The 25,094-nt window shown below is 38.3% G+C and overlaps 2 protein-coding genes across 2 annotated transcripts; one reads left to right on the forward strand and one right to left on the reverse strand.

Moving 5' to 3' along the window:
- The first annotated feature begins 5,261 nt into the window (after positions 1–5,261).
- On the forward strand, positions 5,262–15,290 carry LOC122742592 (olfactory receptor 4Q2-like). The gene is made up of 2 exons (XM_043986915.1): positions 5,262–6,158; positions 15,258–15,290. Exons 1-2 carry the CDS (start codon positions 5,262–5,264, stop codon positions 15,288–15,290), a joined length of 930 nt encoding a protein of 309 aa, XP_043842850.1.
- An 8,094-nt stretch (positions 15,291–23,384) lies between these two features.
- Positions 23,385–24,317, reverse strand: LOC122741983 (olfactory receptor 4K14). The gene has a single exon (XM_043985922.1). It carries the CDS (start codon positions 24,315–24,317, stop codon positions 23,385–23,387), a length of 933 nt encoding a protein of 310 aa, XP_043841857.1.
- Positions 24,318–25,094: the final 777 nt, after the last annotated feature.

Genomic DNA, 25,094 nt, shown 5'->3' on the forward strand with positions numbered 1-25,094 from the left:
GAACTATAATTGTTTCTGAGTATTTAACTTGTACAGCCTTTGATCTAGAAACCCTTTCATGACATTGGGTGGGTACTAAAACCACAGTCCAGTCCCCCATATTCCGAAATTGAGGTGGCAGGTTAACAACAGCAGCAACAAATAAACAGTAACAATAACAGTAATAAAGAGTTGATATTCGTATAGTGCTTGCAATTCAAAAGATGCTTTGCATGTTTTTTTCTCATTTAGCCCTTACAACAACTCTGTGAAGTAGGTATGTATATTAATATCCCCACTTTGTAGATGAGGCAATTGATGTTTAGAGAAGTTGTGTCTATACCTAGTCACATAGCTATTAAAGGTTTAGTTGGGATTTGAATTCAAGTGTTTTTAAATCCAGCAATCAATCTATCTGCCATAACACACTGCCTCACTTACTTTACTGCCCAGTCAGATTCCAATCAGTCTGAGCAGGGAAATGAATGTATTAGGATTCCTCCCTTCCCCAAGCACTTCTAGCTATTATTTATATACAGAATGATGGAAAGTGAGGCAAACTAAAATGATTTTATGATTTTATTTTTAAAATGATGCTACAGGAAGACAGTTTCTTCTATCCTATATTCTGTGCTTTCATTCTCATTAACATAGCCACATAGTGGGTCAGAGACCTGAACCTTTGAGTTCTGATGTTTTTGGTGCCTGCTATATATGTCTATCAGAATTACTAATCCCTAGGAAGTTAGGCCCTTGAGTAGGTCCTCACACCAAAACCAAAACGGAGGGAGTTTGGGAGTTTGTTGGGGCAAGTCCATTGTACACTGAACTAACTGAACATATAAAAGGTAACATGTACTGTAGAAAGTACAATAGTTCTACAGTAAAAGAACCTGGGTTCAAGTCCTGGCTTGAACACTTAATTATGTGACCCATTGCAAATGTCTTAGTCTATGTTTTCTCATGTGAATAATGGGAACAAAAATACTTATACTTCTTACCTCCCAGGAATATTGGATGAAAAGTAAAACTTTAAACCCCTGTAACAATAGAATTAGTTACATGGTTTTGACAAAGGAAGCATCTCAAAAATAAGATATTTAAGACTTCTATTAATTATGGAAGCATATACTCATGGCAGAACTAAGGCACTGCTTAAGAGTCAATAATTCTAGTCCATAAACTTATATTTCATATGTCTTTGGCCTTCAAAATGTAGCAGAGAATGAATGGTGTTTATAAAAGTGTTTCTTAATGGGTGAATCTTGTCATTGTTCTGGTTCTGGTATCCTATATAGATGTAGTCTAAAAGACTGACTCTCCTCTCAAAAACAAAAAACAAAAAACAACCCAACTACTTCCTAAATGTTAAATTCAGTGATTTTTGTCTTTCCATTTCTCATCCTCGTGACTTCTCTGTGACATTGGACACTGTCCTCCTTTGCTCTCAAGGGAATAATAATAATAATAAAACTATCCTTTATATAGTGCTGTAAGGTTCTGAGGGGATTTACATATTATTATCTCATTTTATTCTCACAACAGCTCACTATTAACATATCTGTTTTAAATATGAGGATACTGAAACAGTCAGAGTGTAAGTGACTTACCTAGGGTCATACTACTAAAAAATTTCATGAGGCTAGACTGAAACTTAGCTTTCTATAAATCCGAGTTGTTTTGCTCTGGCTCATAAAGGTGGTAAGTATCTGAGACTAGTTTTGAACTCAGTTATTCTTGAGTTCCAGCACTTTATCTGCTATGCAACCAAGGTGCCTGTAAGCTGTACTTTGTAAACATTTTTTCTTTGCCTCCTTCAGGGCATCCTCTTTTTCTTATTGACCCCTTAATATGGGTGCTCCCTAAAGTTCTGTCCTAGCTCTCTTCTCCTTTTACACAGTCTTTCTTTCTTTTTTTTTTTTTTTTTTTGGTCAGGCAATTGGGGTTAAGTGACTTGCCCAGGGTCACACAGCTAGTAAGTGTTAAGTGTCTGAGGCCGGATTTGAACTCAGGTCTTCCTGAATCCAGGGCCGGTGCTCTATCCACTGTGCCACCTAGCTGCCCCTACACAGTCTTTCTTAAAAACCTAATTCTCTTTCAAGGGTTCAGTGATAATATTTATATCAATGACACCTTTCTATTTCTCCAATCCTGAACTCTATTCTGAGATCCAAACCTGCATTTTGACATTTTAAAAATATATTTACACCAGGACTCCTGGATGTCCCACCAGTATCACAGATCCAACATGTCTAAAACCTAGTTGCTTATTTTTGTCTCTAAATATGCTCCTCAGTATGACTTATTTCTTTCAGTGGCACCACCATTCACTCACTCTCTCCCATCTGAAGCTCCTATCCTAGACTCTTCTCTCTCTCATGATTTCCTCTTTTCTTACTTTGCTTCTTCCATAGCGGAGCAATGATAGAAGTCACCTCTTCAGAAATTCTTTTATATAAACATTATTCATTCTCTGCTACATTTTAATGGTCACAGACATAGGAAAGTGACACAGTCATGATGAAATATAAATTTGTGGACTAGAATTATTAACTTTCAGAGAGGCTTCAGATCTACCATGAGTGTATACTTCCATAATTAATAGATTCATAATCAATATAATCAGTTATGTCACTTATCTGCTTTGATGACTCCTTATTGCTTACCAAAAAACATTCCAACTTTTTTTCCTGTTGTTCAAGGCCCTCCACAGTTTGACATAACTACCTTTCCAAACTTTTTGGTACTACTTTCCAAATTCTATTTACATTTCTATCCCCCATAAATATAGCCTTTCCCCCCCATCTCTATACATTTGCTTATATTGTTCTCTATTGCAGGAATGCCCTCCCTTTTCCTATTCTGCAGTCGAACTTTTAACCATCTCTTAAATCTTCTTTTTTTTTTAATCCCACAAGCTACATATAGCCTTCTTTATTTTCCTCACCAATAACAACTTTTATCTTTTTGTACTTGGCTTGGCACTTAGTTGTACACTTCTCTAATGCATTTTATGTATTATTATGTACCATAGATATCTTGATACATGTCTGATACCACAATAAGACTTGAAAACTCCATTTCTAATTTTTGTTCATGTATTTGTACTCAGCAAATGCTTACTAAAAGTTTTGGGAACTGAATTTCCTAAATCAAGAAAGAGAATCATTGTGGATGAATACCTTCTGAGAAAATTGCCAGTCAATAATTAATATTAATAGCCCTGTCTCATCTTCTAGGACAGAGTTTAGACCCTGAAAAGTATTATTTTTTTTCTATGTCAAATCTGTCCCCACGAGTTCACAGATATCTGACATTTTATCACAAAAGCTTTATTTCTTCAGCTTTAGACTGTGATCCCTGTTAAAATGCAACTGCTCCTGAAAGTAATAATATTTCTTTTATGCATTAATAAAACTACGTTTTAGATGCTTTTTTGAGAATACTCAGAAATAGTAAAAACACTGGACTCCTGAGTAGGGAGGGGGTCCATGGGATGATCAAATGAGATCATACATGGAAAATAGCTTTATAGCATCTCATATTTGTCCCCTTCATTTTACCCACATGGCTACTATCCTAGTTTAAGTCCTCATCATCTCTTGCCTGGACTATTGCAATAACCTCATAAATGGCCTTTCTCTTTCTAACCTTGTTCCTCTCTGATTCATCATACATTCAATTACCAAAGGACATTTTTACAGTATGTATTAGTCCATGTTACTCCTTTGCCTAAGAAGCTTTAGTGAGTCTCTATTGTCTCATGTATCCAACGTACATCCCTTTTTCCTATTGTTAATCCTTTGACCATCTGGGTCCAGTTAATGCTTTCTAGGATTCCTGCATCTGATATTCATTCATGGCCTCCACATTCTAGCCAAATATTCTTTTCTCTGTACATAGAATTCCATTTCCATTCTTTGTAACTTTGAACTTTATGGCAGACAAGCACTCCATTCTAACCTCTACTTTTTAGAATCCTTAGCTTCCTTCGACACTAAATTCAAGCACTACCTACTATACAAGATCTATTCTGACACTCTTCAGTAGCTAGTACTATCTGAAGCCCTTAAGAAATTATTTTTATTTTTATATAGCCAACATGGCATAGTGGATGGATAGTGGACCTAAGAGCCAGGAAGACCCAGGTTCAAGTCCCACATTCTGGCCTTTTACTCTAGACATATCACTTAATCATTCAATGGTCTAGGCAATTCTTGAAGACTTTGGGTTTCACAGGTACCACCCCTGCATTTGCAAAGGGATTTTCTTAATCTTTGTGTTCCCTGTATACGATGAAATAACAAGTCTAGCCCCTCTCCCTATATTCCAAATTTTATGAGGTTTCCTCAGAATAGAATGTAAATTCTATCAGAGAAGTGACTGTTTTATTTGTGTGTGTCTTTTAATCACCAAAATAATGTTTAGTAGGCACCTAATAACTGCTTGTAAAGGAAACTTAAAGTGATCTATAAATGTCAACTAGTATTGAATATATTTATTATAATATACTATTGTATAATATACAAAGACTATATTTATATTATAGACTATAATAATATATCATAAAATATACTATATACTATGACTGTACTTACTATAATATATTAATATGCTATACTTTTTTACAATGTACATTATTATTATTATTATTATTATTATTATTATTATTATTATTATTATTATTATTATTATTATTATTATTATTGGTGAGGCAATTGGAGTTAAGTGACTTGCCCAGGGTCACACAGCTAGTAAGTGTTAAGTGTCTGAGGCTGGATTTGAACTCAGGTCCTCCTGACTCCAGGGCCGGTGCTCTATCCACTGCACCACCTAGCTGCCCCTTCTATTATTATATTATTGACAAGAAAAGCACCCAGATTGGAATTCTGGGAACCCAAATATAAACTTCATGTATCTCAGTGTTTTACTTGCGGAAAATGATACTGAAGTGGGGGAGGGGGAGTGGCAAGGAATGTGGTAGTCATCATGGAGAAATAAGGCCACTTCTGGTACAGTAGATTCTAAACTTGACATAAAAGCCCATTCATTACTCATTCTCTATCTTTTTTTTTTTTTGGTTGGAACAATGAGGGTTAATGAGTTGCCCAAGGTTATACAGCTAGTAAGTGTCTGAGGCTGGATTTGAACTCAGGTCCTCCTGAATCCAGGGCCAGTACTTATGCACTGTACTACCTAGCTGCCCCTCTCCAAATCTCTTTCTTTATATGTTTCTGATTCCTATACTTATTATTTTTTCTGTATAGGTGGAGCCAACTGCAATGGATCTGGAAAATGAAACAATGGTGCAAGAATTTGTCCTAGCAGGACTATCACAGACATCTTCAGGACAAGCAGGGCTCTTTGTATTGTTCTTCTTCTTTTATGTTTTGACTTGGATGGGCAATGTACTCATCATGGTCACAGTGGCATCTGAAGCCCGTCTGCATTCATCGCCAATGTATTTCCTTCTTGGCAACCTCTCCTTCCTGGACTTGTGCTATTCATCAGTGACTACTCCCAAACTTCTAGTTGACTTCCTGGCAGAAAAGAAGCTCATCTCTTATGGAGAATGTATTGTGCAGCTTTTTTTCTTGCATGTCATTGGTGCAGCTGAGATGTTCTTGCTCACAGTTATGGCATATGATCGCTATGTTGCTATCTGTCGACCTCTTCACTACACCACTATCATGAACCGGGGAATATGTTGTGTGTTGGTGATTGCCTCCTGGTTGGGTGGCTTTGTGCATTCCACCGTCCAGACAATTCTGACTGTTCGCCTGCCTTTCTGTGGACCAAACCAGGTAGACAATTTCTTTTGTGATGTCCCTCCAGTCATCAAACTTGCCTGCACAGACACCTTTGTCATTGAGTTGCTGATGGTGTCCAACAGTGGCTTGATCTCCACTAGTTGTTTTGTCGTCTTAATTTCTTCTTATGCTGCCATCTTGGTGAAAATACGTTCCAAGAAGGGACGAAGCAAGGCACTTTCTACCTGTGGCTCCCACCTTATGGTAGTGACACTTTTCTTTGGGCCATGCATCTTCATTTATGCTCGACCTTTTTCCACTTTCTCTGTGGACAAGTTAGTTTCCGTGTCCTATAATGTTATCACCCCCATGTTGAATCCACTCATCTATACCCTAAGGAACAAAGAAGTCAAGGCAGCAATGAGGAAAGTTTGGATCAAGTGTTGAGTTACTTGGTGAAAGCCAGAGGCATGAAGGATATGGTAGTTAGATAGAGGATACTAACCCCAATGTTGGGAGTACAAATTTTGAGTCTTTCAGGAGTGAACACTAAGATGGGAACTTAATTGTTTAATTGCCTCACATCACTGTTCTCTACCTGTTGCTGTTAGAATTAAAATGTGGAATTTAGTCCTTACCATTGTCTTTTATAAATTGTCATTCTGTCACGTATTGTGTCTTTTTTAATGCAAAGATCTAATCATTATGTTACTCAAAAAAAAAAACCAACCAAAACTCCAAACACTCTAGGGTTCCTTATTGCCTACCAAAGTCCAAACCTAGCTTGAAGTTAAAAGTTAAAAGACAACCTATCTTCATAGCTTTATTTCTTCTATATCCCCTCAGGCACTCTATACTAAAAAGTGTAGCTTTTTAGATCTCTTAGATCTTTTCCTAGTACCTTGCTTCTTAAACTGTGCATCACATATGGGGTTGCATAACTGAATGTGGGGATCACAAAAAATGGCAACAGTAAAGGGTTATGTCTAAATGTTTTATATATTGATATACCTGAACTCTTTCCTTCAGCCAAAATGAACTTAATCACTCTTCTCCAAATATGTCATTCCTTTATTTACTTTTACCTTTGCTCAGCACCAGTTCCTAAAGCAGTAATGCTCGCCTACCACATCTTTACCTGTGGATATCATTCATGTCACTCAAGGCCCAGCTCTAATATTATATTTTCCATGGAATTTTCTATAATTCTTTAAGCCAAAAGTAACCTGTCATCACTCTTTTGGACTCTCAAAGCATTTTGTGAATATTTCTCAATGTACCATATAATAATAACAATATAGTGCCACTCACTATGTTAATTACTTTACAAATATTTCCTTTTATCCTCACAACAAACCTGTGAGGTAGAAGCGATTATAATCCACAGTTTGTAGTTGAGTATACTGAGGCAAATAGAAATTAAGTGATTTATTCAATATCACACAGCTATTGTCTGAGGTGAGATTTGAACTCAGTTCTTCCTGATTCTAGGCCCTATACACTGTGCCACACCAGCTGATTGTTCTATAATTCTGTGTGTATATATCTCACTGTTCTTCACAGCACAGATCATGTCATTATATCTTCCCCACAGTGTAGCTTTTTAGATCTCTTAGATCTTTTCCTAGTACCTTGCTTCTTAAACTGTGCATCACACATGGGGTTGCATAACTGAATGGGGGGGGGTCACAAAAAATGGCAACAGTAAAGGGTTATGTCTAAATGTTTTATATATTGATATACCTGAACTCACATAATAATTTCTCCAGAAGAGCTCCTGACACAATTACTCCAAAAAACTACAAACACAGTCATAAGACAAATCCTGGAGCAGTTGAAACCAGAAAAAGATGTGCTGAGACCATTTAACAGCCAAAGACAGCTTAGAAGTTTGGCAGGAGGGGGGGGGGGGCCCTGTGGTGGCCTAGGAGTGGAGTTCAACCCCCATGATTGAGCCAACACAGATCCAGCCCTAGGAAGGCTATACCAGAGAAACTTGCCCCTGAGCCTCTGAATCAGCTCTAGTGCCAGCATCTTCTGGAACTAAGGTCATGGTCTTGTGAGAGGGCTGAATGGCTGGCTGGGGTGTGGGGGAGGAGGGAGAATGCAGGGATGTCTGTGGGAGCTGAAGAGGAATTTGGTTATCCTACCCCAGTGGGGAACCAGGAAGAAATCTTGAGTGGCAGAGGCCTAGGTGAGGAGGGATGCAGGCTCGTTGGAGTTAACAACCATAGCAAACAAAATTTTGTTGCCTGTTTAATTAGCAAGTTGGCCTGGGGTTATTTACAAACCAGAGCATAGGCCAGACAAGTGAAGAACCTATCCCTCCTTAAATCATAACACCTGGGACCCCCTGAAGCTTGGAACAGTGAAGTCTAGAGGCAGTGCCCCACTTTAAGAAGGAGTCAAAAGTCAAGAAAAAGGCTGGCATGATAAGCAGGCAGAAAAAGGTGTGGACCATAGAAAGATTCTTTGGTGACAAGGAAGATTGAGGTACACCCTCAGAAGAGGATAGGAACATCAGGGCTTCTACATCCAAAGCTTCCAAGAACAATATGAATTAGTCTCAAGCCATAGAAGCACTCCAAAAGGACTTTGAAGATAAAAGAGGTAGAGGGAAAAATGGAAAGAGAAATGTAAATGATGTAAGAAAGTCATGAAAAAAGTCAACAGCTTGAAAAGCCAAATTTGAAAGCTCTCTGAAGAAAATAATTGCCTAAGAATTGGGTTTGAACAAATGGAAGCTAGTGATTTTATGAGAAACCAAGACACAATAAAGCAAATCCAAATGAATAAAAACATAGAGGGCAATGTGAAATATCTTTTTGGAAAAACTGCTGACCTGGAAAATAGATCCAGGAGAGATAATTTGAAAATCATTGGACTACCTGAAAACCATGATCAAAAAAAGAGGTTAGACATCATCTTCCAAGAGATATTCTGGAAGTAGAAGGTAAAAGAGAAATTGAAAAAATCCACTGAACACCTCCTGAAAGAGATCCCAGGGGCAGCTAGGTGGTTCAGTGGATAGAGCATGGCCCTGGATTCAGGAGGACCTGAGTTCAAATCTGGCCTCAGACACTTAACAATTACTAGCTGTGTGACACTGGGCAAGTCACTTAACCCCAATTGACTCACAAAAAAAAAATAAATAAATATTTAAAAATTTAAAAAAAGAGAGATCCCAAAATGAAAACTTCCAGGAATGTCATAGCCAAATTCTAGAGCTCCCAGGTCAAGGAGAAAATATTACAAGCAGCCACAAAGAAACAACTCAAATACTGTGGAGCCACGGTCAGAATAGCACAGGGTCTAGCAGCTTCTACATTAAAGGACTGCAGGGCATGCAATATGATATTTCAGAGGGCAAAGGATTTGGGATTACAACCAAAAATCAACTACCCAGCAAAACTGAGTATAATCTTTCAGGGGGAAAAATGGGACTTTAATGAAAAAGAGAACTTTCATGTATTCATGATGAAAAGACCCGAACTGAATAGAAAATTTGACTTTCAAATGCAAGACCCTAGAGAAGCATAAAAAGGTAAACAGGAAAAAGAAATCATGAGAGATGTTGAAAGGTTAAACTGTTTACATTCCTACATGGGGAGATGGTATGTCTAAATCATAAGAGCTTTCTGAGTATTAGAGGAGATGATAGGAATAAATTTAGACAGAGGACACAGGTTGGAATTGATTATGAAGGGATGATATCTGTAAAGCATTTATTTTTGTTTGCTTTTTTTTTGGGGGGGGGGTTCAGAGTTAGTGAGTGTTTTGTGTCTGAGGCTGGATTTAAGTTCAGTCCTCCTGGGTCCAGAGTGAGTGCTTTGTCCACTATGTCACCTAGTTGCCCCATGATGACATCTTGAGGTTAAAATTGAGGGGTGATAAGAATGCACTGGGGAAGGGGAAAGAGGAGAGGTAGAATGGGGTGAAATCTCACATGAAAGAAGCAGGAAAGGGCTTATGGAGTGTGGGGGGGGAGAGATGGGGGAGGAGTGGGGAAGTGAATGAGCCTTACACTTATCAGAACTAGCTGAAAGACTGACTTTAATCTCATCAGAGTTGGCTCGAGGAGGGAATAATGTACACGTTCAATTGGGTGTAGTAATATCTCTAACCCTGCAAGAAAGTAGGAGGGGAAGGGGATAAGGAGGGAGGGGTGAAAGAAGGTGGGGCAGAGAGGGGGAGGGGGCAGTCAGAAGCAAAACACTTTTGAGGATGGATGGGATAAAAGAAGATAGAAAATAGAGTAAATTTCATGGGAAGGGAATAGGATGGAGGGAAACAGTCAACCATAGTAATTGTGAAAAATAATTTTTGAAGCAGAGGCAAGAGTAATGTAAGATGATGATGATAGATGGTGATGGACTGTTGAGGGATTGATGATGATTGGGGGAAGAGGAGGATTGATTGATGAGGATTAATTGATGAGGAGGACGGATTGATGAGGATTGACTGAGGATGATGGTGGCAAAAAAGTTTGGTACTTATTTTGCTGGGCTATTGTGATGAAAATTCTTTGTCAAGTTTAAGGTACTATATAACAGTTATCTATTACTGTTGCAATAATCAACCTCATGGGATTGTTGTAAGGAAATCTCTCTTTAAAGTAATATATACTTGTAGCTTGATATAAAAAAAATGGTGAGCAGGATACCATCAAAAAGACCACTAGGGATTTGCATGAGCTGATACAAAGTTAAATGTACTGTATACCAAATAACAATAATATTGTGAGGCGATCTGCTGTGAATGACTTGGATATTTTCAGTAATACAATGATCCAAGACAACTCAAAAGGTCTTATGAAAAATGCAGAGGATTGGGGAGGAAAGGCAGTGAGCTCCCAAACTCATGAAATGATCACTCCAAAAAAAATCCAAATAACACCACAGGAAAATGCCCGGAGCAGCAAAACTCACAGAAGAATGTGCTGAAATCATCTTCTAACCAAGAAAGGCTTGGAAGGTCAGAAGGAGGGAGCTGCTGTGCTGATACAGGAGTCCAGCCCAACCCTACAGTCACCCTGACACAGATCTAGTCCCAGGAAGGCCTCACCAGAGAAGCAGACCACCAGAGCCTCTGAATCAGCTGAAGCACCAGTGTCGTCTGGAACTAAGCTCACAGTCTGGTGAGTGGGCTGAGCCCTGGGCAGGGGAGAGACTACAGGGGTCTATGCTGGTGCTAAGGCAGAACTTGGATTCTACACCCCTGCTGAGAACCAGGAGGTAGGCTCGAGTAGCAGTGGCCCAGGTGGGGGAGGGGCACAGGCTCCTTGGAGCTAACAGCCACAACACACAAAGCTGGTTGATTAGCAAGTTGGTCTGGGGTCATCTAAGGACCAGGGAACAGGACAAGCAAGTGAAGAACCTGATTCTCCTTAAATCATACCACCTGGGACTTCTGAAGCTTGGGATACTGCAGCCTGGAAACAGTGCCCCACTTTAAGGAGCTAAAAGTCTAGTAAAAGAAAGGCAAGATGAGCCAACAGAGAAAGGTGAGGACCACAGAAAGTTTCTTCAGTAACAAGGAAGACCAAGGGGCACCCTCAGAGGAAGATGTCAACTTCAGGGCCCCTATATCTAAAGCTTCCAAGAAAAATATGAATTGGTCTCAGGTCATAGAGGTGCTCAAAAAGCACTTTGAAGATAAAATTAGAGAGGTAGAGGAAAAAATGGAAATAGAAATGATGGTGATGCAGGAAAGACATGAGAAAAAAGTCAACAGTTTGAAAAGTCAAATTGGTCAAATGGAAAAGGAGGTACAAAAGCTCTCTGATGAAAATAATTGCCTAAGAATTAGGATTGAACAAATGGAAGCCTGTGACTTTATGAGAAACCAAGACACAATAAAGCAAACCCAAATGAATAAAAAAATAGAGGGCAATGTAAAATACCTTCTGGGGAAACTGCTGACCTGGAAAATAGGTCCAGGAGAGATAATTTGAAAATTATTGGTCTACCTGAAAACCATGATCAAGGAAAGAGCTTAGACACCATCTTCCAAAATATTCTCAGGGGAAATTGCCCTGAAATTCTAGAAGAAGAAGCTAAAATAGAAATTGAAAGAATCCACCGATAACCTCCAGAAAGAGATCCCAAAAGGAAAACTCCTAGGAATATTATAGCCAAATTCCAGAGCTCTCAGGTCAAGGAGAAAATATTTCAAGCTGCCAAAAAGAAAGAATTCAAGTACTGTGGAGCCCCAGTCAGGATAGCACAGGATCTAGCAGCTTCTACATTAAAGGACCAGAGGGCATGGAATATGATATTCCAAAGGGCAAAGGAAATGGGATTACAACCAAGAATCACCTACCCAGCAAAACTCAGCATAATCTTTCAGTGGAAAAAATTAGACTTTAATGAAAAAGAAGACTTTCAGATGTTTGTGATGACAATTCCTGAACTGAATGACAAATTTGACTTTCAAATACAAGACCCTAGAGAACCATAAAAAATTGGAGCTGGGGGACATACCTGGGGTCATAAAGTGGGTGACTCTCTTGTGTCTGAGGCCAGGTTTTGGCTGGGATCCCTCTGGGTCCAGGGGTGATCCTTTGTCCACTGTGTCACTTAGCTAGGTTGTGATGTTTAAAATCTAAATTGTGGTCACCTTAAATTAGAAGCTTCAGCACTAGTATTTGGGCATTAAACATTTATTAAAGGCTTATCTAGCATAGAGTTCCAGCCTGGTTGGGTTCTTCCTCGAGTCTTTCTCCAGGAGCCTGCTTTAATCAGGAACTCTCTGGAAAGCTGATAGTGGAAGCTTTTTATAGGTCTGGAACAGAGACAGTCCTTACGCACTGCTTCAAGCTGATTAGTTGGCATCATCCAAATCCATTGGCTTTGAAGGTGTTCTCAAGTTGAGTTCACAGTCTAGCTTCTGAGAACAATAACTTCTTAAGGGCTAGCCAGGTGTGATTACAATCCAGTTAACTTGAAGTAGGCTAATCAGCAGTCAATCACTCTCACTTGATTCAATCAGTCTGGATTAATCTCCAGGTGGGTCTTTGAGTATCTGCTAAATCCCATTATTTCATCACATAGGTGATGACATCTTTAGGGTTAAATTGAGGGGTGAAGGGAATTCACTGGGGGAAGGGGAAGGGCAGAGGTGAAATCCTACATGAAAGAAACAGGAAAAGGCGTAGGGGAAGAGATGGGAGAGGAGTAGGGGAGTAAATTAATTTTACACTCATCAGAAAAGGCTCAAAGACCTTAAACTCATCAGAGCTGCCTCAAGGAGGGACTAACAGACGCACCCAACTGGGTGGAGTAATCTGTTTAATCTGGGCAGTAAATGAGCCTAACACTCAGCAGAATTTGCTCAAAGACCTCCATCTATTAAGAATTGGCTCAAAGGGGGCAGCTAGGGGGCACAGTGGATAGAGCACCGGCCCTGGAGTCAGGAGTACCTGAGTTCAAATTCGGCCTCAAACACTTAACACTTACTAGCTGTGTGACCCTGGGCAAGTCACTTAACCCCAATTGCCTCACTAAAAAAAAAAAAAAAAGAATTGGCTCAAGGAGGGAATAATCTACACACTCAATTGGGTGGAGTAATCTCTCTAACCCTGCAGGAAAATAGGAGGGGAAGGGGATAAAGAGAGAGGGACAAAAGAAGGAAGGGCAGAGTTGGGGAGAGGACAGACAGAAGCAAATCCCTTTTGAAGAGTGATAGGATGAAAGAAGATGGATAATAGAATAAATATCATGGGGAAGGGAATAGGATAGAAGGGAAAGAGTTAACAATAGTAATCATGAAAAAGAGAAAAGGGGGAAAAATTGTACAAAAAATATTTATAGCAACTCTCGGTGGAGGCTAAGAATTGAGAATCAAGGGAATGTCCATCGATTGAGGAATGATGGAAAAAGCTGTGCTATATGATTGTAGTGGAATGGACTTGTGCTATAGGAAATGACAAACAGGATGATCCCCCCAAAACCTGGAAACATCAGTGTATAGTGAAGTGAGCAGAGCTGGGAGGACATTATGGGTAGTGACATCAGTATTGTTCAATGAACAATTGTGATGACTTAACTACTCTCAGCAGTGCAATGATCCAAGACAATCCCAAGGAACTAATGAGAAAACTTACTATGCACCCTTATAGAAAGAACTGATAAAAAGTATACTTGTGGATTGTACATATATAACCTGATTGCAATCTTGTGGAAGGGGAAGGAAAGGGAGGGAGGGAGGGAGAAAAATTTGGAACTCTAAATCTTATGAAAATGAATGTTGAAAACTACCCTTACATGTAACTGGAAAATAAAATAAGTGTTTGTTGCTAGAAAAAAAAAGAAGAGAGAGAGAGAGAGAGAGAGAGAGAGAGAGAGAGAGAGAGAGAGAGAGAGAGAGAGAGAGAGAGAGAGAGAGAGAGAGAGAATGGGGACCATGTGGCCACCACTTCCAGTATCCCAGGCCCAGCATAAAATACCAGGATTGGGAGAGGCACAGCGAGAAGAGCAGGCAAGATAAGAGAGTGACCCCCTTCTCCCCAAAGATCTTAACCTCTCTCAAGGAGAGGCAGATCACTGCACCTTGATCTAAGCTAATCGGCCAGTAACATTCAAGTCTATTGATTTACATGACTTAGGGGGTCACCCAGGTGAGTTAACTTCCTTTAGGTAGTCAGGAAGGTCAATCTACATTTCTTTTGCAATTCTACTGACTCTGGGTTGGCCCTGCAAAACCAGCCAGAGTTGGGGGGGTGGGGTATATGTGTGTGTGGGGGGGGGTCTCTGAGTCCCCCCAAACACCCCATTATTAATAATTTTCTCACATTGGAGATATGTTAACATGATTGTACTGTATAACATATATCAGATTGCTTGCTGTCTTGGGGAAAGGGGAAGGGAGGAAGGGATAAAAAATTGGAACTCAAAAATCTTACAGAAATGAATGTTGAAAATGATCTTTATGTGTAATTGGGGGGAAATATTATTAAGTGAAAAAAATAAAACTTCTTATATGCTACTTTGGAACATAAAAAATGTGATTGTGACAAAATATGTTTGAAAAATAAAAAATGAGTAAGAAAAAATTTAATTAGGAAATGTTTACCAAAATAAATAAAAATGCAATAAAACAAAAAAAAATCCATTAAAAAAAAAGTCATCCAACTTAGCAACCCTGGAGTCTTCCTTGACTCTTTTTTTTCTTTGTTGAAAATGAAAAAAAGTATGCTTCAATCAGCACCCAGAGTTCATCAGTTCTTTCTCTGGAGGTAGCTAGCATTTGTCATTGGTTTTTTTGTTTGTTTTTGATCATGGGTCCTTTGGAATTATCTTGGATCATTGCCATGATCAAAGTAACTAAGTCTTTCACACTTGATGATCATTACAATATTCCTTTTACTGTATACATTGTTCCCCTGGGTCTGCTCACTTTCCTTTGCTCAGTTCAAATAAATATTCTCATGGTTTTTTCCAAGAAAAAGAAAAAGAAAAGTGCAATTCACCTACAGAGAGAGAACTGATGGTATTTGAGTACAGAGAAAAACATAATTTTTTGTGTTAGTTACTTTATCAGAAACAAAAGAATGAAGAGTAGGATGCTAGCAGAAAAACCTGGAAAGACCTGCATGAACTGATGCAGAGTGAAATGCATTGTATACAAAATAAGAGCAATGGTGTAAGATGATCTATGAATGACTTTGTTATTTTCAGCAATGTAATGTTCCAAGATAACCCTGAAAGACTTATGAAAATTCCTCTACAGAGGAAGAACTGATGGTATCTGAAAACATATTGAAGGATATTTTTTTTATAGTTCCTTAATATGAAGTTTTGTTTTTATCCATTTTCTTTTACAACCTGGCTAATGTGGAGATGTTCTGCATGACTACTAATGTATAACTTAATTTGAATTGCTTGAATTTTTGGCAGGGTATGGGGAGGGAGGGAGGAAGAAAAGTTGAAACACAGAGTTTTAAAAAGTTGATCTCAAAATTTGTTTTTACATGTAATTTGGAAAAATAAAATTCTAAATAAAAAAAATTTTTTTAATTCTCTGGAAAAAAGGGATGCAAGTGGAAAAAGTTTAAGAAGTCTTGGTCTAGTGGATAGAGATTTAGCCTTGAGCTCAGGAAGATCCATGTTCAAGTTTTCCCACAGCTAAGGCTGCATATTTCTGGGCAAATCATTAATCATCTTTAATTGTTGTTCTGATTGTTCATAATATCTTCCTTTTCCTCCTCACCCCACCAGAAAAAACACCTACTTAGCATAATACTTACATGTATTAGTTGAGCCTTCACTTGTCCTCTTTTTAGATTTTCATCTTCAATTTTACTCTCCCAGTGAGATTGGTAACTATAGTGGCATACCTTACCTCCACTATGAAAGTGATTAAAATACCAGTTAAATTAAAATAATAGTTCTTTGGCTTAAAAAAGGAAATTATATATATATATATATATATACACATACATATACATACATATACATATATATACATATATATATATATATATATATATTTGTGTTTTCATCTTAGCACATAAGTTTTTAGAGGCCACTGACAAGTCTTCATGTTCCATAACACATAATGGGTAGCCTATAATACATCTAGAATAATTGATGATGGTGATGATGATAGAGAATTGTGATGCTAGCTACTGATGGTTGTGATTATACAGATTAATTTCAAAGCATAAAATCTTAGCATGGGTAACAGAGATGTTTCTGTCCTTCCAGAGCTTTAGAGATCTGTTTTGTTTTTTGGAGGCAATCTGGGTTGATTGCTTTTTTTCTAAGCATCAACAAGTAACTTTGGGGGGGAGGGGCAGGAGGAGAAATGTCTACAGGCAGAGGCATTTAACCTGGGAAAGGTGGTTCTTTTTTTTATTTTTTGGTGGGGCAATAAGGGTTAAGTGACTTGCCCAGGGTCACATAGCTAGTAAATGTCAAATGTCTGAGGCTGGATTTGAACTCAGGTCCTCCTGAATTCAGGGCTGGTGCTTTTTCCACTGTGCAACCTAGCTGTCCCCAAAAGGTAGTTCTGAACAATGTGACTTTCGTTGCAGGAAAGTCATGCACATCTGGAGATTACAAAATTATTGCCTCTATTTACTAAATTGTCTAAGAAGATTTGGAATAGCAAATTCTATTCCAATAGTCAAGATTGTAAGCCAACTTCTTAAATTTTTTTGAAATGCTGGCTTGGAATATTGAAGGACAATCTCTTTCCGTTAGAAGACCTTAGCTATGGAGGGAGCTATGAAGCTATGAAGGAATGCAAGGAATATAGGGATGCAGTTGATTCAGATTTAATGATGGTTGAGATTAGAGGGAAGAATGAAGATAAATGTTTAGGTATTCTCTGTTTGTCAGGAGAGAGACATGTTCAAGTAGTTAAGTGCTACTAAGCAAATAATTTCCTAAGAAAACTTCATGATGGCAGAATAAAGCTATTTCTAGGAGCAAGACATTATAGTCTCTCATCAAATTATGGAGGAAAAAGGAGGACACAGTTGGGAAAGGGAATACTTATGTGGAAAAGAACAGGAGGTCAGTGAAATGGGCTTTTCTAAGTGTTAGCTAGGATCAGGCAAAAATAACAATGTTCTTGTTTATTGTAGAAGATAAAAGAGAGGAGGGATCCTCAAAGAAGCTGGAACTGAGAATCTCCACAAAAGGAAGAAATCAAAGTCATCTGAATTGGAAATTGTGTCAAAAGAAGAACAAAGAAAAAACAAAAGAGAAATCATTTAGATAACCATTAAAGGGAGCAACTTGTTATTATAGATTTTAGGTCTGAATGACAAGAAATATTCATGTCACTATGTCACTGGAAAAAGCTTGTCTGGAGTTCCTTGTTTCATTTATCCCTGCCTTGTTCCTAGAGTAACAAATACAGGAGGAATTATAGTGACATGGAAAGAATGTCAGGTGTTCAGTCAGAAGGCCTGGACTCATATCTCCTATCTGCTAATCACCATCTGTATGATCTTGGGAAACCACTTAACCTTTTGGCCTTCAGTTTCTCATCTGTAAAATGATGGGATTGTAATGCCTATGACCTCTGAGGTCCCATTCAGATCTGAATCTATGATCCTTAATTTTGTTTCTATCTTCTCAATGTCTTTTTATTTATCCCCTTAAATCTACTTCCACAGTTGCCACCATGCTGCAGGCCCTAATCATCTCATGCCTGGACTATAACAATACCCTTTTACTAGTCTCATTCTGTGTTCTATCACTCTAATTCACTGTCAATTATTCTTCCAAAAAGATTTCCTAAAGCTCAAATCATATCAGGTCACTCCCATACCTTCTAAACTCTAATAGTTTCTTATTTCCTCCAGGATCAAATATGAAACCCTCTATTTGGCCTCGACAGTTCATCATAACCAGATCCCTTCCAATCACTCTAGTCTTCTTATACTTTACTCCCTTTCATATACTCTAGAAACACCAGTCTTCCTCATATATAGCCCTTCATCTCTCTAATTCAATAAAATAAATGTTTATTAAACACCTACTATGTGACAAGCACTGGCTAATCATTGGGGATATAATTAATGAAAAGAAAGACATTTCCTGCCCTCAGGGAGCTTGCAATATAATGGGGGAGACAACATAAGAAAGGACAGAATGGGGCCACCAAGGGGTGCCTGGCAAAGGGGTATCTTGTTTTGTGGAGTAAAAAAGAAAGGCAGAGCAACAGATGCAGAGTTTCTGCCTTCTATAAAGGAAGCCTTTGGGAGGCATTTGGTACTCCAGCCTCCAGTTCTCCTGTCATTCAAGAGAGGATGCTGATGGGCTTGAGTGAGCAGAATGGTGATGAGATGAAGGTGATGCGTTTATCTTTTCACACGCTGACTCCTATCCCTGCAATTCTCCCCCTCCTCATCTCTACCTCCTGAAGTGCCTGGCTTCCTTCAAAATTCAGCTCAAATCCCACATTCTGCCAGAAGTCTTTTCAGGTTTTCTCTTTTCTCCTCCCCCACCACAGGTAATACGTTTCCTCTGAGATTGCCTTGCATTTACAATGTATGTCTTTTATATGAACATTTATTTTGGCATATTGTCTTTGCCATTAGAATATGACCTCCTTGAGGACAGGGCCATTGTTTAGGTCCTTCATTATATCCTTAGAACTTAGGACAGTGCCTGGCATGGGGTAAGTAATATGAAAATCATATCTTCCTTCAGATCACTCACTCTGATGAGGGGTATCTAGGTGGCATAGTGCATAGAGCACTGGTCCTGAAGTCAAGAGGACCTGAATTCAAATCTAGCCTCAGATACTTGACACTTATTATCTGTATGACCCTGGGCAAGTCACTTAACCCTGATTGCCTCAAACACCTGGGTCCCTCTCCAGTCATCCTGATCTATAACTTGCCACTGGACCCAGATGACTCTGGAGGAAAGAGTGAGGCTGGTGACTTTGCACAGTCCTTCCTCCCTTAAATGCAATTCTCTTCAAGTCATGACATCACTTCCTGATGTCATGGTCCTCTTTGAGAATGACAGACAAATAACAAAACAACAACAACAACAATCTGAAGATCATAGAGATTCAAAACATATTTTGATATGCCAATCAACCCACTTTCTACCAACATTAGTAAGAAACTGGAAAGAGATGGCTTTTATGTTTCAGAGTGAAAAAAAATGGAGTGGAGGAGTGTGCTAGAGCCAGCTTTAATTGGTTAGGGAAAGCTGGTTGTTAAATTTTCAGAGTGGGCATTTATACCCTAGAAATCAGTAAACCATACAAATCAGGGTTTGATTGACTGTTTTGCTAATTGTCTAAACTTAAGAAAGTGATGGAGAAAATGTTAATAATGCAGATCAAGCTAAAAAAATGTATTTTGTTTTTGTGGGACAATGAGGGTTAAGTGACTTGCCCAGGGTCACACAGCTAGTGTCAAGTGTGTGAGGCCAGTTTTGAACTTGGATCTTCCTGAATCCAGGGGAGGTGCTTTATCCACTGTGCCACCTAGCTTCCCCCAAAATTTGGGGTTTTTCAGAGCATGGTTGTTAAACATTTACCAGTACATGCTAGCCTCACACACATATTAGTTTTTTGATGACTGAGTTCTGTTCTGGGAATTTATGTTACATAGTCAGCCAAACAGCGCCTTTTCCTCAGCCAATCAATGAATATGGTACAGTGGGAAAAGCTTAGAACACAGAATTTAAAAACCTGGATTCAAATCCCTCCTCCCATTCTTACTAGTCATATGACCATGTGCAGATAATTTCCCTTCTCTTAGACCTCAGTTTCTTCAAATAAACAAATATATGATATGTCCTTATTCAAAAGAATCAGGTTAGGTGCTGAGATACAAAGATAAAAACTAAGCAACTCTTATTCTCAGGGAACTTCCATTTTCTTAAGGGTATACAATAGAAGAAATAGGTAGAAAAGTAAATGTAAAGTAAATTGAGCTGGGAAAGATCACTTACAACTAGAGGAATTAGGAAAGGTACCTCTTAGGAAGTTTTATCTGAGCTGAGCCTTGAAGGAAACTAAGGACTTTAAGAGTCAAAGTAGTGGCAGCTAGGTGGCACAGTGGATAAAGTACCAGTCCTGGATTCAGGAGGGACCGAGTTCAAATCTGGCCTCAGACTCTTGACACTTACTAGCTGTGTGACCCTGGGCAAGTCGCTTAACCCTCATTGCCCCACAAAAAAAGAGTCAAAGGAAAGGGAGGAGCCATTCTATACTAATAGTACATCATAAAGGTACATCAATGAGAAATGGAATGCTGAGCTTGGACAACAGCTAGAAGGCCAAATTTGTTCAGAATATCAAGTTTGTAAAATATGTGTGTTTTATGTGAATGTGCATATAAAAACAATCCTGAAGATATAACTCAAAGCCAATTTTCCTGGGACATTAGAAGTGAGACAGAGGAGTTTACATTTAAGCCTAATGACAATAGGAAGACACTAAACATTTTTAAGTAAAGCATTGAAATGGTCAGACCTATGGCTTAAGATTATTTTGGTAGCTATGTGCCATGAGCAAAGAATTCATCAATTGGCCACCCTACCAGTATGAGCCTTTCCATGCTTCAGTAGATAGGAATTAGTGGTAGTGAAACCATTATATTTGGATTTTAACATAATAGTCCCTGATGTGCTATTTTAGGAAGTGGGAATGGTAATTCCCATCATTTAATATATGTTGTCTCCTATTATAATGTAAACTCTTTGAAACAAGAACTGTCTCTTTTGCATATGTATCTCTTAGTGCTTTTCATAATCTCTGGAACATAGTAAGTGTTTAATAAATTCCTTTGTAGTAATTCATACATGTATACACACTACACACATACCTAAGACATTTCCTTAAGCTGAATAAATCATGAAATATTAATAATATAGAGTGTGATGATTGCATTAAAATAATAAAAACAAGCTATGCAAAGACACATGCATGACATGGTACAGAGTTAAATTAGCATAATTAGAACCATATATAATGGGAAGGAAAGGGGAGAAAAGAAGAGAGAGGAAGGAAGAAAAGGCAGAAAGAAGGAAAGAATGAAGGGAAAGAAGGTGGAAGACAGTGAGAAAGTGAGGGAGGAAGTCCTGAAAGGGAATATAGGACAAAAACATTGTCTTTGGTTGTTCGTTGTTTATTAATTCATTGATTTCTGTCCTTGGTTTCAAGTTAGATTTTAAACCTTGTTTATATGTTTGATACTTTTGTTAACTGTTGTGACAAATAAAAATATGAGTCATAGTTTCTGGGTAATTAAATCATTTTATTAATAAGACCAGCAGATTATTAATAAAAGGATGGTCATTGGGATCTCTCTGACCAAAGACAATCATGGTGGTGGGACACAGAGTTTATATACCCTGGAAACAATAAGTGGTCAATAGGGCCAAGAATTGACCCCTGCACAGAGAGATTATTTCCAGCCTTGGGCTATCAATTCAAAGAATGGACTCCTCTCCAGTGGGGGGCCCCTAGGTGACCTCCCCCATGGACTGACCTCCCCCCCTTGAAAGAAAAGGGTTATTTAGATAAATGGATCCGTCTCCACCCAAGATTACCCAAAACCTGGAGTTGGGTCTCACCGAGATGAAGAGATTAAATGTAATCTTATTTTCAAGAAGAACTGGACCCTGGAGTGGTGGAGGGAGTCAGAACTTTGAACAAAGGGGAGATCGCTGAATGTTCCAAAGATATTGGTTATTAATAATGATTTCTCACACTGTTTCAGTTTAATTTTTTAAAAAGAGAGTCAATTTGGTGAAAAGATACTGTGTTTACTAAAACTTTACATGGAGGACAATTTATGAGTATAAAAAGCAAATACATTACCACTTTTAACACTGGAACTTGTGATCATTTAACTGAACCCCATTAGTCTCAGTTCTAATATAACAAAATGCAAAGTACAGTTATTGTTTATGTGTTCAAATCAACAACAACTGGGAGAGGGGAGATTACAGATACTAGCCAAATAATTGTTCTATCAGAATAATTCTATACAAAGCCAATCACAATTTGGAATTTAGAGCATTATATCTAGAGTCAGGCATGAGAAAAAATAGAAAACCAATTTTTGGAATTCTATCATCTTTTCCTCTTATCTGATCTCTGCATCCTTTTTCAGATCTCTTTATTCAGACACTGATTCTTATCCTAGTCTTAGAGTTGACAAAAGTTTATTATGTCATCCATTTTAAAGAAATGTTAGATTCTTAAAGATAATATAGCTTTCTAGACCTAAAGGAATGTGTTCTAATAGGTCAATGACAGGTTGTGGGATAGATTTCTTGGATAGAGGATAATCATGTATTTCACTTATAAGTGAATTCATAAGACCAGATGATAGCCTCAGAGATATTCAGTAGAATGCAACATGCTTAAGAAAGCTTCTTTTTTCCTCTCTATAAACCAGCACTATTAATCCATGGTCTTGCACAGAGTATGTACTTTATACATTTTTGTCGAACACATTTGATTCATTCAACTAGTGATTATAGGGAACCTACTACATATGAAATATTATACAAATATGAATGATACAATTCCAGTTAGCAATGTGGTTCTCAGTAAATGATTTAACTTTTCTGAGTCTATGCTTCTTCATCTTTAAGATGAGGATAATAATATCTTAAATATCTGCCTCAAAGGGTTTCAGGGAAGATCAAATGAGATTATTTATATAAAGTGTATTATACCTATTAAAGCCCCATATATTTTGTTTGACCTAGCCTTGTGATTTGCCTGGTAAAGGGAATTCCTGGTGAGAAAACTTAACTGTCTTAATGTAAATCTACAACTGTTCTGCAACTTGAAATCTTAGAATTGTACTTAGAGTTTAATTGACTTTCCCAGAGTCACAAAGGCAGATCTTGAACCTAGGTCTTCCTGAATCTGCAGGTAGTTCACAATCATCTATACAGCATTTCCTGTCTCTATAAATGTAAATTCTCATAATTATTATACAGTCTGAGTAACAGTAAACTCATACTTATAAAAGTCTACTTGAAAAACTAACATTTTTGAACATGAGACAATATGAACAATGTCTTTGGCTTTTGACCACTTAATGAGGATGTGTCTAAAATAGAATGAATCTCAAATTTCATTCTATCAATACATTATAAAACTATTCTAAGCTAGGGTGGGAGTAGGGACATATTCCTCAAGAAAGTCACATGGGAATCAATGAAAAATTATATGACGGGTCTTTAGCTTTTTCATGGCTGTCTTCATATCCTCATTTCTCAAAGTATAGATGATAGGATTTAAGAGAGGGGTAAAAATAGTATAAAACACAGACAGGATTTTATCCACAGAGAACCTACTGAAGGGCCACACATAAATGAAGATGCAAGGACCAAAGAAGAGTGTTACCACCATGATATGGGCAGAACAAGTAGAAAGAGCCTTTGATGCACTTCCTGCTGAATGCTGCCTGACAGTAACAAGGATGACTGTGTAAGAGATCATGAGAAGTAGGAAGCAGCTCATAGACAGCAACCCACTGTCAGCAATCATCAATATCCCCAGAACATAGGTGTCCATGCAAGCAAGCTTGATCACAAGAGGAAGGTCACAAAAGAAGCTGTCCACAGTATTTGGCCCGCAATAAGGCAAGTTCACAGTAAAGGCTACTTGGCTGATGGAGTGAATAAAACCAATAGCCCATGAAATGGTTACCAGTGCAATACATGTCCTCCGGCCCATGATGGTCATATAATGCAAAGGTTTGCATATGGCTACATATCTGTCATAGGCCATGGAGACAAGAAGCACCATCTCAGCTCCACCAATGAAATGCAGAAAGAAAATCTGGGCCATGCATCCCCCAAAGGAAATGAGTTTCTTCTCACTAAGGAAATCCCTGATCAACTTGGGGGTAGCAAATGAGGCGAGCCACATGTCTAGAAAGGAGAGATTGCCCAGCAGAAAGTACATGGGAGAGGAATAAAGTCGGGGCTCAGAGATCACTGTGACCACAATGAGGAGGTTGCCCAGCACAGTGGCTGTGTAGATCAGAGAAAAAAATACAAAAAAGAAAAGCTGGAGCTGCAGGGAACTGGAGAGACCACTCAGCACAAACTCAGATACCACTGAATAATTGTGCTGATCCATTGACTCAGTCTTCAGACCTGGTTCTCAATATATCTAAAGAAAAAAGAATTTGAAATAAAATTTATCATTTAATATTTATTAAATATATGCTTCATTTCTAGACTTTGAACAATTTCAAGAGGTAATTGTCCAGATGAAGGGAATTCATAGGAAGAAAGAGAGGGACAGAAAATATGAGAGCCATATAAAGAAAGAGACAGTGGGGGAAAGTAGGAGATAAAGGTAAGGTGAGAAGAGGAAAGACAGAGGTGTAGAGGTTCATCCCTATCCATATGGGACAGAGATTTGAGTTTTATAGATTCAGACCTGCTCTTTACTATCCTTTGATATGCTAATTAGTTTACGAGATACTGTTCAAATGGTTGATCAGAACAATTTGCCAGTATGGAAACTGTTCTCTGGGTTGCTGGCAGCAATGACTCAAATAATACTAGATGAATACTAGATGAATATTAGATGAAATCCAGGTTGAAGACTTGATTTGATTTTTAGCCCTTTAAGTTTCCCACCCCTATGGGGGGTGGAGGGGGAGGATGTTGCCACAGTAATCCTATGCTTGCTACAAAATACCATGTTAAGAAAGTATAACTGTTATAAAATTTCAGATATAGTATGAATCAAATCATACTTCACTTCCAAGCTTCAAACAAAAGTCATATAGAAAAGGCTTATTTTTTTTTAATCAAATGAGGGTTTACTCTATTCTGCAGCACCAATGTTTTTGGGGGGGTTTTGGGGTGAGGCAATTGGGGTTAAGTGACTTGCCCAGGGTCACAC

This window comes from Dromiciops gliroides, chromosome 2 (assembly GCF_019393635.1).
Source record: "Dromiciops gliroides isolate mDroGli1 chromosome 2, mDroGli1.pri, whole genome shotgun sequence".
NCBI lineage: Eukaryota > Metazoa > Chordata > Mammalia > Microbiotheria > Microbiotheriidae > Dromiciops > Dromiciops gliroides.

Excerpts from the sequence above, each read along its gene's own strand:
- LOC122742592 (XM_043986915.1), top strand. The coding sequence starts at position 5,262 with ATGGATCTGGAAAATGAAACAATGGTGCAAGAATTTGTCCTAGCAGGA. Across the intron at positions 6,159-15,257 it reads TCAAGGCAGCAATGAGGAAA|TTACTTTATCAGAAACAAAA; the intron begins GTTTGGATCAAG and ends TTTTTGTGTTAG.
- LOC122741983 (XM_043985922.1), bottom strand. The coding sequence starts at position 24,317 with ATGGATCAGCACAATTATTCAGTGGTATCTGAGTTTGTGCTGAGTGGT.